Here is a 16,324-nt window from a genome sequence, read left to right as displayed (position 1 = left end):
ATTAGCGAATGACAAGCCTGAAATGGCACAAAATGACCACGACCTAGTCCACATCACAATGCTGCAAGACGGCAAAGAACATCTTGTCCTGGTTTTGTTATTCTGTTCTCATGCTCTCCTTATGAGGCTCGCTTTGAAAAAGACAAGCTTGAGGTTGAGACAACAAATGATGTATCCTTAACAATATTGATCAAAACCATAGAAGTGCAGTTGATTAATAGAAAATACTTTTAGCTTGATTTAGCTTGATGATGAAATATGCCTTTAAGGAAACATAACAACACTGCTCACTTGCTTGTCCTCCATCACAAACCGCAGGTTTTAAAAGCCCAAAACCGCATGATCCAAGGGAGTGATTTCTGATGTTACTGAGTTGTTCTTAAATCATATTATTCGCCTCGTCCGAATGCAATGAAATTGTATTTTTTATGTTACTGTGCAACAAGGTGCTTCAATATGTGCTATGCATGCATATTTTCTGCAACACAACCAGGTTCTGTGTTTACATCACACTAAGCAAAGGTTGGCGCCATTTATATCTCGGTTCATCGATCCATTTACTTTCAGCGGTTTTAAATGGGTTGGGGTTGTGATGGCGGCGAGCAAAGCGGAGCAACCCAGACGTGCTTCACTTACGCTTCCAGCCACATCTTTCAGGTCTTTCTGGGTCAACCTGAGGCGTTTACAGGCCACAAGGAATATACATAATCCCTCCAGCGTGTTCAATATCTGCCTCAGGGTCTCAACCTAGTTGCACATGCCCAGAACCGCTTCACAGTGAGGGGTTCTCCTTGATACCTTGACACACACTCCTCAGGGGGAATTCATCACGGGCTAATGATGTCTTATTACCCAAAGATCAGCGGTGGTCCATTCTTGTTTATGAGAAAAACACTGTATCAGCGCATCTCTGCCTAGTTCAAAGACATCATATTTTGAATTCCCAAACATCCTCCATCTGTCCCCTGGGATTATATTTCTCAGAACTTGGATTACATAATTGCAGAGAGTTTCCAAGTTTCGAATTATTCTCTCTGTCTGTTGGCAGATTTTACAGATGGAGTGCTATTTCTGGAAGTTCAAAAAGATATTGTTAAATTGTTCTTCTTTTCTTTGAAAACCATCTACAAAGCACCAATGTTGCCTTCGAGGCAAACTCGAGAAAGGGATGTCACAGAGAATGACAGAACTATGGCACAGGCCTGCGCTGGTGCTGATATTGAAAAGTTCTTTTCATTCATTTTGCCGGTTATATATTGAGAGAACGCTGCAGAAGTGTTTTTTCTCTCTCTATAAATCAGCTCGTAATTAGTATATTATTATCTGTTGCATATGAGAAATGTAGCCAATACATTTAGTTGATTTCATGTTAATCCTTTGGGAGCTACAGCCTTAAAAAGCACAACGAGCCCAGAGGACACAGCATGTCTGCTTGGCAGCGTCACAGATTTACACACTTTCTCCAGTTAACTTTTAAGTTGTGAATTTGCTGAGACTATGTTTTCCCACAATAGATACAGAAGTTCCTCCCAGCAAATGTTCTCATCTCTCTCGACCTCCATTATGCATTTTAGTTTATTTCTTCGCAATCACACTTTTATATATTTTATCTCCAAACACACAACCTCAACATACTTCAAACAATCTCATAGTTCAAAACCTCCTCATTACATCCAAACTGTGATCATAAAACCTTAAAAAAGGTGACAGATTTAACATTAACTACAAATATGAATGGCTTCATAATGCCTTTCCCCTCTACAGAGGCATGTCTCTTTCATTATACATGCTGTAGCATTTAATGCAAGTCAAATACTGCTACACACTAACATGCCAGCAAATGCAGTACACAGGAGGTTTCTATTATAAATTATGGATGATACAAATAAATAATTGACCAGACGTGAGACCTGTTCTGATCTAGTTACTGCCACATGTTATAAAGTGCGGGTCATCATCCCTGCACTCTTTCGCCCTTCCTATGCTTTCTTCATCGTTTCCTCTCCATCTCTCGAAACACAAGCTGCTGGATACTTCCTGCCATCCCATGTCCTTCTCAACATTACTACTCGGTCCAAAAGAAGCAGAGCTGGACAAGCAAGAAAGTCAAAGAGGCAGAGCAAATGAAAAATGTTGTCTTCTCGCTGGCTTACCTTTGTAAAATCATTGAACAACATTGGAATAAGGGAAAAACAACGGTAAGTGACACAATGCATCATATTGGCTACAGTACAATGCAATCAAACTGTCTGATAAATGCATTACATTCTCTCATCAACCACAACAATCACTCCAGGGGAGGGATTTCCAGCACATCTTGCACTTTTGCAAAACTTTAAATGTGATGCGTCCTCCATTCGACGACCCCAAACATGACTTTCCATTTAAAACAGCTGCCATTGTCATCAGGTGCGCTGGTGATGGGTGAAGTGTCCACAGGCTGCATACTGCATACTGTAAGTATAGCTCACATTAACAGACAATGGCATCCCAGCAAAGCTTCAAAGTGCCATTCACCAAACACATTTCCATACAGGGAAGGTGGACTTAGTGGGGGGTGTGTGTGTCAGCAGGTTACCTGAGGTGGGCGACTTGCTTCTCTCCATGTCAATGGACTGCTGGTTGTCAGAGAGTTCAGTAAGGCCTGCCGCAGCCAATGGCAGCCGAGAGGAAGAAAAAGTAGAAGACAGACAATCTGTGAGATTATTCTCATCGTGTCCATTGTATGGATTTAATAAACGTCAACTTCAGCGTCAGCCACGCAGATCCCCAGGAAACAGCTTGAAGTGCAAGTATTGAATCTTTTTGGCGTATCATCGCTAATAAACTATATAATCAATTTGCAGAATCAAATAACTGTTTGTGAAGAAATTTATTTGCGATTGACCTGTCCCCCGTGAATGTTTCTTAGGATTTATGTTTGTCTTCTAGGAGCAGAGTGGCTGAAACCTGATGTGACCTGCACTACAATCTGTTCAATGGAGCCAATCTATACTTATATGTTTTCATTTCAAACCAGATTACATTAAAATCTAAACATGACAATAATTAGTCAATGCCTGTGAGTAGTGCAGATCTCATGAGAATATGTGTCATATACAATCAAAATACAAAACAGAACAAATACAGATTTGATCGTGATCTGATCAAATCTGATCACATGCACCAAGCACGAGGCCAGAATCAGAAGTTACCCGTAGTTCCTTTTTAGAAACCACCGCAAATGTTGAAATTTCTAATTCTTGTTCCTTTTAGTCTGACTACAAATGTAAGGGGCTTAAGCCACACTTATTAGTGCTTCATTAACAGCCTCACTGAGTCGTCACAGTTCAAAACATTTTGATTAATTTTATTATTTATCTTCAGTGAAAGTTTGCAGCAAAACTTCTTAATGCAAATTCCCTTCAATCAGTTGCACTGTTTTTTTTAAATGATTGGAGACACCAAAAGGGAGACTAATTAAATCTGCATTGTAGTATAAAATTAAGAATTCCTTGGTAATAATCAACCCAAAGCACATATTTTAGTATAACTAGGCTCAGTGGTAACAAGGCTTTATTCACCCCGTTTACGCTTCAGTTAAAATATACATCACATAGATTATATAAAATTCATAACTGCCCTTACTTGACAGACTTAAAGGAGTGGCTCTCTGCAAAAGTTATACCATTGGACATGACTGGAAGAGGGCAGTTCTGTTTTATATGGTAAAATATAGATACGAAACAACCTCTTTCGTCCCAATCATCTCTGTGGTTTGTCCTTTTGCTTTTAGTCCACATCACACCTGCCCACCCACACCACCACCTCCACCCCAACCCCCACCCGCCGCACACAAACACAGAGTCCCCCAGCCTTTATGAAGGCCCGACTTACTCTGATAGGATGTACGAATCCTTTTCTTTGAATCTGAATAAAAGTTAGACAGGCCGCGCATGCAAACCTCTGTCAGGCAGGCCCACATGCCCACACCAGCAACCACAGAGTCACCAAAAGGTGGGTGGGGGAGAGGGAAGGAAGGAGTAGTGGGAAGATTGGTGAGCAGGAATAAAGAGTGAGAAGTGTAAGTAGAGATTCAGGGCGAGGAGAGATAAGAGAGAGGATGTTCATGTTTGGAAAGAGTAAAAGGTATATAAGTAGGGTCGGACAGAGGAAAAGGAGAGGAGGAAACAAAGGGAAGAGTTAGGAAAGAGAGTGACCGTAAATTTAGAAAAAAAAAGGATAGATGCAATGAAGGAATGGTTGGGACGGCGGGAAGGGAGGGGAGGACAAAGGAGGGAAGGGGGAGAGAGAAGAACACACAGGCTTAGAGAGGAAAAGAAAGTGAGAGCAAGCAGCAACCGAGTTAGTGTCGGGAGGACAGACAAGATATACGCGCCACTGGGACGCTGAAGTAATCGGCCATTTGCACAAGAACTAAACTATTTGGCTAGCAGACGACAAATCATTACTTACGAAACACCATAAACGTAAATCTCTTGTTGCATCAAGTAATTGCTTTACATTGCATTTAGCGTTGATATTCTTATTGCTGTAGACCTTCTGTCCTAACATGGTTTCAATAATGCATCATCACACTATAACTGGAGAAACACACCAAAAACGGTTTTATGAAATGAATACACTAAGTTTGATTTACATATATATATAGTATACACACGTGTGTGACGACGACAGCCAAAAATGTTGTAGGAAGGACAGAAAACTTTGTTCTAAAAAGTTGGAACACTACAAAAAGAGAAGAGGCGAGTGGCCTTTTGGCAATGTTTTTTCTCTTCAGCATGATATCAACTCCAGCATAGAAAGTGCTTGGGATCATAACACCACCACCTGGGGTACAGAAAAAGGGCACCGTTGCCATCGTTATTTTTCCTTCCATCTCCAAATTGATTTTGAAGACTCAACACAGAGGTGGTCAGAAAAGTGTAAGTTTAGAACTATGAGTGCTATGGTAGTCAATAAAAGCACTTTTGCCTCAGCAAATGAAGAAAATTGGTTCTAAAGCTGAACGTCATCCCTCCACTCACACAAATCCTGAATACCTGTAAAACATTCTCAGCTAAACTTATTATGCAATAAGAGAGCTCAGTACTTTAGTTGTTTGCTCAAGGACCTTAGACTTCTCGAATATTAAACACCAAAGCTGCTATGCCTTGAAATCTAAAGGCTCCTATAGTGTCAAATAAGAGAGGCGCAGCGTGTGCATTAGTAAATACTTTCTGGGCTGGATATCGTCATATTAAGTATAAATAAGAGCCTTCAGAGACCACCAGCTAAGATCAGTAGCAGAGAAAAAGGGAGGCAGGGGTCAGGAAGTACAAGGAGACCTCTGTGGCTTTTGAATACAGATCTATGCTCAAGCAGGACTAAAAACAGAAAGGACAGAAGAAAACAAATGACAACATGCATAGTAATGCCGACGTGGAATGACACGCAGCCTGCTAACATGCACTTCATATCAAAGTGCAGATCTGTGACAGGCATACTGAGATGGGCAGGTGTGTTTTTTGTCTTTGTATGTTATTGTGTGAGAGAAACAGAGCAAAGAGAGTGAAGAAGTAAGGTTGGACTGATACCGTTTTTGAATTTTGGTATTTTTGTTGATGTGGTATATTCTGTACAAATAGATCATTTGATCCTTTTCATGTGAACTTTCGCCTAATACTAACAAATATTACCAGAGATGTTTTTCTCTCAGGATATATGCTTTTTATACAGCTTTATTTACAGTATAAGCTTTGTTACAAGTACTCAGTTCAATGCAAACTTTCACTCAAGTAAAGGACTTACCACAATATAGTTAGTATCAAAAGTAAACATATTCTGGATGCAAAATGGCCCCTAATACACTGTAATGTCGTACTCTTCTATAGTCTATAAGCAGTATTCAGTCATTTACATAATTTACTTAAGTTGAACCCAACAATACCACACAAAGTAAAGGTCCTGCATGCAAAACAGTTGGTAAGAACTGTGTTATCAGAAAAAAGTATTTAAAAGTTAAAGTAGCCATAGGCCCCTATCAAAGTTATATATATATAGAATAAATATATACCTGCACCATAGATTTCAGATAAATCACATTCCCCTGATAGATCAGTCTAACCTTAGAAAGAAAAAGCAAAAGAGAGGAAGGAGACAGAAGAAACAGGAAGAAGGAACACCAGCAGAGATAGAGGGAGGACAGGTGAAGAGAACAAAGACGATAGTCTGGATGTACCAACAACATTATTGACATTATTGTGTTGCTACACCGTGAGTGTTGGTTGTATTCATGCATGTGTGTATGGGCAAGATCCCAGAGGTGCGTGTGTGTGTGGTGTGTGTGGTGTGTGTGTGTGTGCGTGCGTGCGTGCGTGCGTGCGTGCGTGCGTTACCTGAGGTGGACTGTCTGTTCCTGCGGGGGGAGCGGGTAAGGCGTTGGTACGGGTCGGCAGCTCCGTACAGATCCAGTGTCGACATACACAGAAGGATGGTTTTCTGCAAGTAGTCCACCACTGCAAGGCCATTACAGTTCCCAAACGCCAAACTGGACACACACACAAACACGGCAAGGAGGCACGTGCACATGCACGGACACACACAGACAGACGTTTGCATTTACACTGTTGGCAGATGTATTTCACCAGGTTATTCTCACTGACATTAAAAGGCGCTTCATGTAGCTCTATCAAACACTGTCAAATTAACTTTGGCATTTTGGTGTAATGACTGTCTTTATCTCACATTGCGAGTGCTGCTGCTGTTGAATAGCAATACCAGATTCCACATGAGCTCCATTGACACTTGCTGCTTGAGAGCGCCGGGTTTAACTGAACAAGTGGAACTTTTTGGCTAAAGATGTTCCAGTTGATCTGGCATTGACCTGAATTAATAGACGTACACAGGATAATAGTTCTATGTGTGTTTGTTTTCAACCGAGCAGAAGAAAATGCTCAAATAAGTGAAGCAAAAAAAAAAAGCACTCAAGCTTGTCATCGCACGGTCATTTATTGCTCTCCTGCGTCCACCATGCAGATGTCTGGTTCACTTTATATTACTGTCACATAGTGTGATGGTTTGGGTTGTGACTGCAGCAGCGTTGTCTCTGATTGAGAGCATTTTACCGAGTGTTTGGAAGGGCTGTGTGTCATGTGGTCTATGTGAACGGCAATGTCAATACCACAAGCATAATTACGCATTTAAGAACCCATCACTCAGAACACACCACTAAGTGGAAAGGTGGCAGTGGTCAATCACCACCCTCATCCAGCCCGTTCGCTGGATGAGGGTGCAAAAGAAACACAGTTTGAGCCTTAATACACAAACAGCAAAAAAGAGATGGAGTTCCACGACATTCATAGATCAAAGCTAAAGGTTTACCAGCTGAGGAAAAATGGCGGTGAAGAAAAAAAAGCTTTTTACAGTCTGTTATTTGTGTGTTTATACAAATCTACCACTACTCAAAATTGTATAATGGCCAAAGGGAATTCAGTCAGCAAACAGCAATACTGATATATTTAAACTACACAACAGTGAACTTATCCTTTGGCATATACATGTGTGACATAAATGTGACCAAAGGAGCTCAACGTATGTCTTTGTGGTGCCTTTACTAAAGTAAAGACATTATTGGGGTAGTGATATTCTTCTGGTGGAGCCTTCGTGTAATGTTCACTGTGTGTTGTAATGTAAAAAGAAACCAGAATCTTAATGTCAGTGTGTGTGTGTGTGTGTTTTTCAGACAAAGTTTAGAGCAAAAAAGAAGGAAGTCAAATAAATCAATTTCTGCAATTCTTTTCAAGCTGTGAATAGCTACACAGGAGAGAGACAAATGACAGCCTTGCCTTGACCGATACAGATATTTTTTAAAAGAGCTGTGATTTTATTGGTTTCCGGCAGCAGAACTTCTATTCACAACAAAACCACAGAAGTGTTCTTTAAGCACTCAGGGCTCAGGAAGTCAATCAACTCCTCTCAGCACGAACTGTCAACAGTTGCCAAATCAACATCAGGCACTTTACAAAGTATTATAATTAAATGTTATCTCAAATGTGAGATAGATAGAAGTGACAGCAATGGTTCAGCCCACTCGTGGAGGCTCAGTTCTGACTGCATACATACACCAATGCATTGATGAAAGCTCAATGAATGTTTTGGTTGGTTTGTGTGAACACACCAATTTTAGTATTGACGGAACTATACTGTCAGCAAAAGTGGTGCTGAATAAGGAAATCCATAGTCCTCGATCCTACATCCTATTATCCAAATGCTTTTAAGCCCAAACTCTTCATTAGGCCCTTACTATTATTTATAAATAAAAAAACACAAACATAACCAATTCATCTTTAGGTGTGCACTGCTCTCCCTGCATGTGCAATGACACAATTACACACACATTCACATGACAGTCTGGCATATTACACCTTCCATGTATCTTGTTTCTACTGCCGCTGATAACTGCTAATCACTGGACAGTGGTCAACACCTCAACCTCTCCTCTCTTTAATTCTTTTTACATATATGGCCACTCAAGATATGGCTTTTTTTTCTGACTGGCTGTCTGACAAGTGTATGTATGATGTGAAGAAGTCTGAAACCTTGTTACCCGGAAAGATTTAAATGCTGTTCTTACTGTGTGCTCAAAGCACAACAACTGCAGGAAATAAAAGCAGCGGTACTAACCATAACTATACTGGTTATACAAACCAAATATTTGAACCATATCCATGGGTTAGTGCTATTGTGTAAACCATTCATTTACATTCAACAATTAAAAAACATGTGGTTTTTAGTTGTAATCCTTGTGATGTTTCTACTATCTGCTTTACATCCAATTAAGCTGTTATGACATTAAGATAAAGCTAAAGAATCATGTGAAGTTGAGACATGACAATGATAAAATACTTCAGAAGCTTTTAATCAGTTTGTGCAAAATCCTCTAAACTATCTGTCTGTCCTGAATCCTGAAGGCCTTTCCCATATTCCTAATCTAGATAGACAAAAAGTCATGCAGATGGACACTTTGACCAGCAGACAGAGAGATTGCCATGCATCAAGAGACTTACAGCCCATAGGCAGAGTTGATGTCCAGGCTGGTGATCTGTTGTGGAGGTTCTCCATCTACCGACAGCAGCTGGATGACCAGCTCTGCCTGGTAGCCAGGAGGGACCCGAACCATCCGGTCCTTCACCCTAAAAAAAGACATAAAGAAAGGTGCTGTGTAATACATATACAGCGTTTAGTCAAAAATAATTCACTGGAAAAGTGTAAATAAATAACTAAAAGCAATACAAATGCAGTGAAAAATGCAGATTGATGGACACATCTACTAGAAATGTTCACATAGCATCATATATGTTGAAGATGGTAAAGCTACAATGTCATCACATTACAATGTCAAACGATGGATCCTGCCACTGTAGGGCTTTAGCTTGTTAAAGGGCTTTAACAAGCTAATCACAGCACTTACCTCATCCCCTAACACATTAGAAAGGACACTTTATTACAAACAATGAGGCGTCATCAGTTTAGATTAACACATTTTTGTTTATGAAACTCAACAGAGGAGCATTCATGTCCAGTGTGTACTTTACTGTGAGCTGGATCTTATCATTTATCATAATGACAATATATTTCTTGATAGATTAGGGTCATTGTTCTACTGTTCCATATTTGAGTGTCTATCTCGTGAAGAAAACCGGCGATCTTCATCACAAGCTACTTGTTTAGCCAATATGCCAATAATTGTACATTACTGTTATTTCTAATAAACAATTTAGGGCACACAGCAAGACGAAATGATTTGTTAAAAGAGACAATTGTTGTTATTTCTTGCATGGAAATGATGATGTGTGTGAGGAAATCTTACTTAATGCAGGGGATGCTGTCTTTGTTACCCTCAGGCGTGCCGCTGCCGGGGCTAGCTGGGTGTTGCTGGTGGGTTTGAGGCGAGTGGGAGCCGGACTCCGAGAAGCAGGGATTGTTTTCATTATCAGACGGAGAGATGACATCCTCCGCCTCACATTGTAGGCGCACCTCTAGTGACTGAAGATGACACGGACACCAAAAAACTATATTTAATCCTGTAACAATGTGAATACTACAGTGAACTACATCCACTGAATTTGTGTTTCGATTCCTGACAATGTTGGGTGGATAGACATTTTCAGAATTTACATTTGAAGACCTCTCTGTAAAACTAAAAGAAAGTTGAGTTTGTAACATAAGACACTCAAGATTTTAGAGAAGGAGTTTGTGAGAATTACATTTAACCTTACTTACATTCCTTGTAATGCACATATATATTTTCATTTACCTGGATTCTCATCTCACTCACCACTATCTGAGTGTTGGCATCATATTTGCTGAAGCGGTACAGAATGATGTGCGCTGAGATGCCAACCACACAGAAGATGCGACTCTGGGGGCACCAGCTGACCATTTGAACAGCAAAGGGGTCTTCCTCCACCAACTCGGCTGCCCTGCCTTCAGCTGGCTTTGGCTTCTCAAAGGCTTTTGAGGTCTTTAGCTTGTACAACATCTGCAGTGTGACTGGGTGGAGAAATAGTGAAGTTTGGTGAAAATATTGTTAGTGGAAAACACACTGCAAATGCAACGCACATACGGCTGACATTGCCAGGGATGGAAGCACATATATAATGAGATAATATGTAGCCGAGTGCAACGACATGCTGTGGGTCTAGTGCTTTTCGATGGCAGTGGACTTGTGTGTGGTACAAATGGATACGTTTTCAGACTGTGGCTACACAGGAAAAAACAAAGTCACTGTTGGTTTTGACCCTAGATGGGAGTTTTCTTTATAATACATTGAAAAAGATACCAATATATATATATATATATATATATATATATATATATATATATATATATATATATATATAAAAAAAAGAAAAATGACAAAATGTTGAGCAAGAAAGAATGATGAAAGAAATATTATTTATTGGAGCAAGCTGTGTAACAAAAGCCTGAGTTCAGTAAAGCTCAGGAAGACAGTGAAGCTTAGAGAGTGGACTTACTTGCAGATGCGTCCCAAAACTTTATTGATCCGTCAGCATGTCTGAACAAAGAGAAAGAATTGTTTGTCCATTGGGCAAAAGTTTGTGTTTTTTTGCAGCAGCAGCTTTAATGCTACACATTTTCAACTGTAATAAATGTTATAGCCATCTTAAATCTTAAAAATTGGGTCGTGTATGATTGTAAATGTTACTCTCTGCCGGATTCTAGTGTTGCCTAGAAGCCGAAACCACCCAGTGCACAAGCTTCAAAACCAATAAACATCAGTAAGGCCCCGTGCTGGGCCGATCCTGTCATGATGTTAGAGGGGACAAACATATACTGTAGTTCCACTTGTAGTTGTGATTACAGTATCTTTCTCTCAGATCTCAGCTTGGGCTCATAGTTGTCATGCGTTTGGACTTATAAGAACTTGTACCGACTAAATATTTGCTGTTGATATTGCTGACATACCCTGTGACGATGATCTCTGGGTAGGTGTGGGAGCCCAACGTCCACGTTCCTCCGGCGACTGGCCACTCCTGTCATGGTTACAGACAAGTGTTGATTATTTTAACAACTCTATCACATCATCAATTGCTTTTCTCCCACTGGGTCCAGTTCATAAGCGTTCATTATATTCGAAAACACAGAATAATCATGTTCTGGATTTTTTTTTTCTTGAGTGTCCAACACATTCTTTCATCTTCAAATACAAATCTGTTCTAATTAAAATGACTCATATGTTGATAACCCATAATTTGCTTCAAGTTCATAGCAGCAATTATTTAGTCAGACTGATTTAATTTCCATAAATTGTGAAGATCATTCACATTGCAGTAACCTTGAGAGACCAGAGCTGTGACGTGCAGAGGTACACCATTATATAAGCACCACTAACTTTTTTACAGCATCTGTCAACAACATATACAAATCAATCAATCTGAAACCATTACTGAAAATATGTTTAGATTTTATTTGAATTTGCTCTTGGTCAAACACACATCAATTAGAATGAACTACCAAACCAGAATGAAAGGAGAAAGAGACAAACAGTAGCTTATATTTTCCCTCTCCTACCTTTTGGCTGTAGCCAGTCTTCTTGTGTTTGGCTCCTATCGAGTAGAGGATGGGGATGATGTCGGGCGGACAGTCAGCAAAATAGGCTGTGCAGGTAACTGGAGACTCATGGATGTCCATGGGGTAAGGATTCTCAAAGACTGGGAAGCTGCCAGATACGTGGATATGATATGGTATAGTTTATGCCACTTTGTCAAAATGCGCAGAAAGGTAAAGGGGAATTAATCACGAAATAACAACAAGGAGATCATTGATCTGTTCACTGAAGGAAGTCTGTAAAAAATCCATTAAAGTTGCTCACTTTATCCATCTTGAAAAATTAGACAACAACTAGAAATGAATTACAGGGTCAGCATTACTAAAATGTCTTATCTATACTCTGCCTCTCATTATTGCATATAATCAGACTACAGATGAGGTAAATATAGCACTGCCATGTTTTTGCATAAAAATACGTCCACAATTTTGTACCAAATACAGTAATTACATAACACATGGTAATTATTGTTTGATCAGTAAACTTGATAAATATGAATGTGAAGATACAAAATGTATATCAGCTATAAGACAATCTAGGTGCAGACTTCTGACTCATTTATGTTGACAAGTTAAAAAAAGAAAAACCTAACATTAAGCCATTATGAGATGTTTTTATCTAACATTTTAAATTAGGTAACCTAATTAGGGCAACTTCATTTAAATCCTCCTCCTCACTCTCTAGATCTAAGTTATGTGTCTTGCTGCTATTCGAATGTATCACAGGCCTTCAGTGTTAATCTGTCACAACTGCACCACATCGGCATTTTTTAACATATATTTTTCAATAGTGATAAGTTAATTTAACTGGAGTGGCAGCACGTCTGAGAGTCCTCTTTTATCAAAGATTCTCCCTGAAGAATAGATTTGAGTGGCACTGGTTAGATCTTTAACTCTTTCATTTTGTTATTGACTGTAACTGGATTTCCCTTATAGATGAAAGGTATAAGCGAAGAAGTGCATTCCCCTGATGCGGTGTCAGGTGATACCTTCTAACATCAGAAGTTGTCATGTGATGATGGAATTCACATGCGGCTTCACTGTGACTAAGATGTGTTTTAATATGTGTAAAACATACTTGCTCTGTGTCAGATCCACCACGATTAAGTCCTTTTCCAAGAGCACCACCACTGCGTAAGGCTCCTGGACCTCTGTAAGATACAAAGCCAAACTGAAGAGGATAATGCTTAATCCATATTAAGATCAGTTTTAACCACACGTAAAAAATAATGTGATCAATATTTGAACTTTTCTGAGTTTTGCATTAATGAGATTTACGTAATCCTCAATTTCTGAAAAATATTCAACTTTCAGCACATAAAAGTGGCGAGATTATATTTAATTTTGCAGATGGACAGAGGATTTTTTCAAGACTTTGAAGCACATGTTTTTTTAATCAAAATATGATATTTTGATGCACAATGTAGGCCCAGTTTATTCATTGCAAATAAAAGATTCACCTCACCTTTCTTCAACTTTTTTTCGTCTTGGTTTGTGTATTTATTCATTCAAAACCTTAAAAACTACTGAGCTGAAAGAAGAAAATATGTGACATTGCTCTTGTCATTGTCTTTGTTTGCACTTACCGTTGTTGTATGGAGTCTCGCAGAGGGCCATGAACTCTACAATAGGGTAGTCCATCTCCAGCACAGTGATGGCCTTGCCATGCATAATGGTTAACGTTGGCCTCCGCCCTGCCTTGTCATAGGAAAGACCCCCAGAGAAGATAACAAAAGGCTCGCTGTTGTGGAAGGAGATGAGTAGTACATTAATAAATCAATAAATTAAATAGTTAAACCATTTGATAGATAGATAATACTAGACACAGGGTTTACAATCTACTTATAAGCCACTTGCGTACAACCACTGAACAATTATAATACATGAGTGAAGCAAAGAGTGAATGCAATAAATATGTGTGTATAAATAAAATATATTGTTTGGCATTTCTTCAATATAAATTAGAATACTTTTAATGTATTACAATTAAATTCATTAGTTACCCATAAACACATGTTAAGGGGCTATATTAATAATATAATGTTTTGCTTTTGATTAGCACCAACTGGGGTGTCATTGGTAACCTTCTTGCTAATTCACTACATGGTGAAATAACCACCACAGGATAACTCTCCTTGCGACTGTATACAAATCATAATTGAGTGAAATTAGGCACTTCAGGCAATCTGGATCAAATTAGTGACTTAAAAAACACGCACCTGTTTCTCGTGGTCTTGTACTCCACTTTGAGTATAGGTTTACATGACTCCTTTCTCCCATCCTTCTGTATCTTTCCTTAATTATAGGAAAAAGCAAAATAATGAATAACATTTCAATTTCAATGCAACACCACATCAGAATCATCATTAGCTTTATTGACCATGTTTGTTTAGACATACATGGAATTTGACTCTGGTTTCACGTAGCTCTTTGCACTTATATACCGACACAATATACAATGAACAAGATAAATATAACAACATTTACTGTACACATCAGAATAGTACTTGCTGATGTCAGCTCTGCACTCAACACAATCTCACAATCATGAAACCGACTGGTAAATGTTGCGCTCGAGGCTTGAGTCCCTCACTCTGCAACCGGTTATTAGACTTCTTCACAAACAGACCCCACGGGAGTCAAATTGGAAGCCACGCCTCCTACGTTAGTGATGAACACCGAAGCCCCCCAGGGTTGTGTACTCAGCCCCTTCCCATTCACACTGTACACCCACAACAGCGACCCCAAACATGAAGATATGCTCTATTGTGAACTTTGCAGAGGACGTTGCCATCATCGGCCCGATTCAAAACAACAAGACGGTATTTATAGAGAGGAAATCAACAATCTTCTTTGGAGTTGTGCTCACAAGCAACCTGATGTATTCATCATACATATCCATCCTGGTGAAATAAAAAGCTGATGTATTTCTTTTGGAACCTTAAGAAGGCAAGATGACTGTGCCCAGTTCTTTATAACTTTTACAAAAGGAGCAATAGAAAGCGTCCTGGAGGGAAACATTACTGGCATGGGATGTGCACGGCCCGTGGCAAGAGGGCTCTATGGCTGCCGATTAAAACATGTGTATGGAAATGTTGTTATTGTTAGCAGAACAACTGTATGTTTTGTTCATCTCTTTCTCCATAATTATTCTATTCAGCATAACATCCTTCAGCTGCTTCATTCAATGGACAAATGCAACACGTACAAACTTTTTCCTCCACAGGTCTAAATATCGTGTAAGTATAGTGACTAATACGTATCTTTATTAAACTGAACATGGCACAGTTCCATCAAAAGAGTTTTACTTTGAAGTTAAAAAGCTCTTTTTTGTTCCTACTTTACACTTCATTTTCTGATTATTGCGCACTGTCTTTCTAATGGTTCTTTTTGGGGAACGACAGACCATTACCAGAGCACATTACAAAGAGTTATTTTTCAGTTGCTCCAAAAAACACAATCATAATCATGCTTTTGATATAAAGAGGACACCTCTCTGCTGGAAGTCAGTGAAGCTGTGGGTTTTACCTCATGTGCGTATGCGCTGAACAAAAGCCTGTCTGAAGAAATGAAGAAAACATGAAAAAAATAATACTTCTATCATTGTAAGACTTACAAAAAGGAACATGAAATGAAATACAACTATTATATACATGATAGCAACTACATCATGCATAACATGATTGAACAAACAATAAAACATATCTTTAATAATTCTCGTGACATGCATCTGTACTGCATTTACCATCTAAATATGTACTACAGCTACATATTTTAAATGTTCCACGCAATGTAAAGTAATTTGTCACCTTGATAAATAAATAATAAAACTTTAATGTAGTAGTTTTACCAAAGAAAACATGCCTTCTGATTAATGACACATCAAATCCGTCCGAGTTTGGCGACAGCTGCATCCAGAAATCAAAGCAATCGTGGTGATACAAAGTCATTGTGAACACTCAGGCGTTTGAAAAAGATGGCAAATTACCACAGAAGTGATGGTGTGATGATTGGCTTACAGCGCCGGAATCACTTCATTTATCCATCTTGGAACAGAACAAGTTCATTCATTCTCTACTAGAATAGAAGGAGACTGTGTCCTTCTCAGGAGATGACATGTTTACTTATATTCTTTTTTATACACTTCCATGTCATTTCTCGCTCTCTGTCGTGTTCCTTCCTGTTCCTTTCACTCTTGCCATGTGTAATAGCA

The 16,324-nt window shown here is 39.2% G+C and overlaps 1 protein-coding gene across 11 annotated transcripts in view; it reads right to left on the bottom strand.

The window, feature by feature from the left end:
* stxbp5l (syntaxin binding protein 5L) overlaps window positions 1-16,324 on the bottom strand; it is a 114,706-nt gene that overhangs the window by 23,904 nt on the left and 74,478 nt on the right. For 7 of the 11 annotated variants that reach the window (XM_068572076.1, XM_068572077.1, XM_068572080.1 and 4 more), the window contains exons 9-20: window positions 14,331-14,406; window positions 13,698-13,852; window positions 13,190-13,262; window positions 12,076-12,223; window positions 11,470-11,537; window positions 11,019-11,059; window positions 10,319-10,533; window positions 9,851-10,026; window positions 9,048-9,173; window positions 6,378-6,529; window positions 3,877-3,945; window positions 2,579-2,644 (exon numbers count right to left, since the gene is read on the bottom strand). In XM_068572076.1, the coding sequence (XP_068428177.1) occupies window positions 2,579-2,644; window positions 3,877-3,945; window positions 6,378-6,529; window positions 9,048-9,173; window positions 9,851-10,026; window positions 10,319-10,533; window positions 11,019-11,059; window positions 11,470-11,537; window positions 12,076-12,223; window positions 13,190-13,262; window positions 13,698-13,852; window positions 14,331-14,406 (1,365 nt within the window). The remainder of the gene's footprint in view (window positions 1-2,578; window positions 2,645-3,876; window positions 3,946-6,377; window positions 6,530-9,047; window positions 9,174-9,850; window positions 10,027-10,318; window positions 10,534-11,018; window positions 11,060-11,469; window positions 11,538-12,075; window positions 12,224-13,189; window positions 13,263-13,697; window positions 13,853-14,330; window positions 14,407-16,324) is intronic. The other 4 variants (XM_068572079.1, XM_068572082.1, XM_068572084.1 and 1 more) reach the window with 1 other exon arrangement.

The sequence above is a fragment of the Clinocottus analis genome, unplaced genomic scaffold (assembly GCF_023055335.1).
Source record: "Clinocottus analis isolate CAN_PGR_092001 unplaced genomic scaffold, fCliAna1.0.p SCAF_12, whole genome shotgun sequence".
Classification (NCBI taxonomy): Eukaryota; Metazoa; Chordata; class Actinopteri; order Perciformes; family Cottidae; genus Clinocottus; species Clinocottus analis.
Note: the sequence above shows the minus strand (reverse complement) of the source record. Positions and strands in the feature narration are given on the sequence as shown.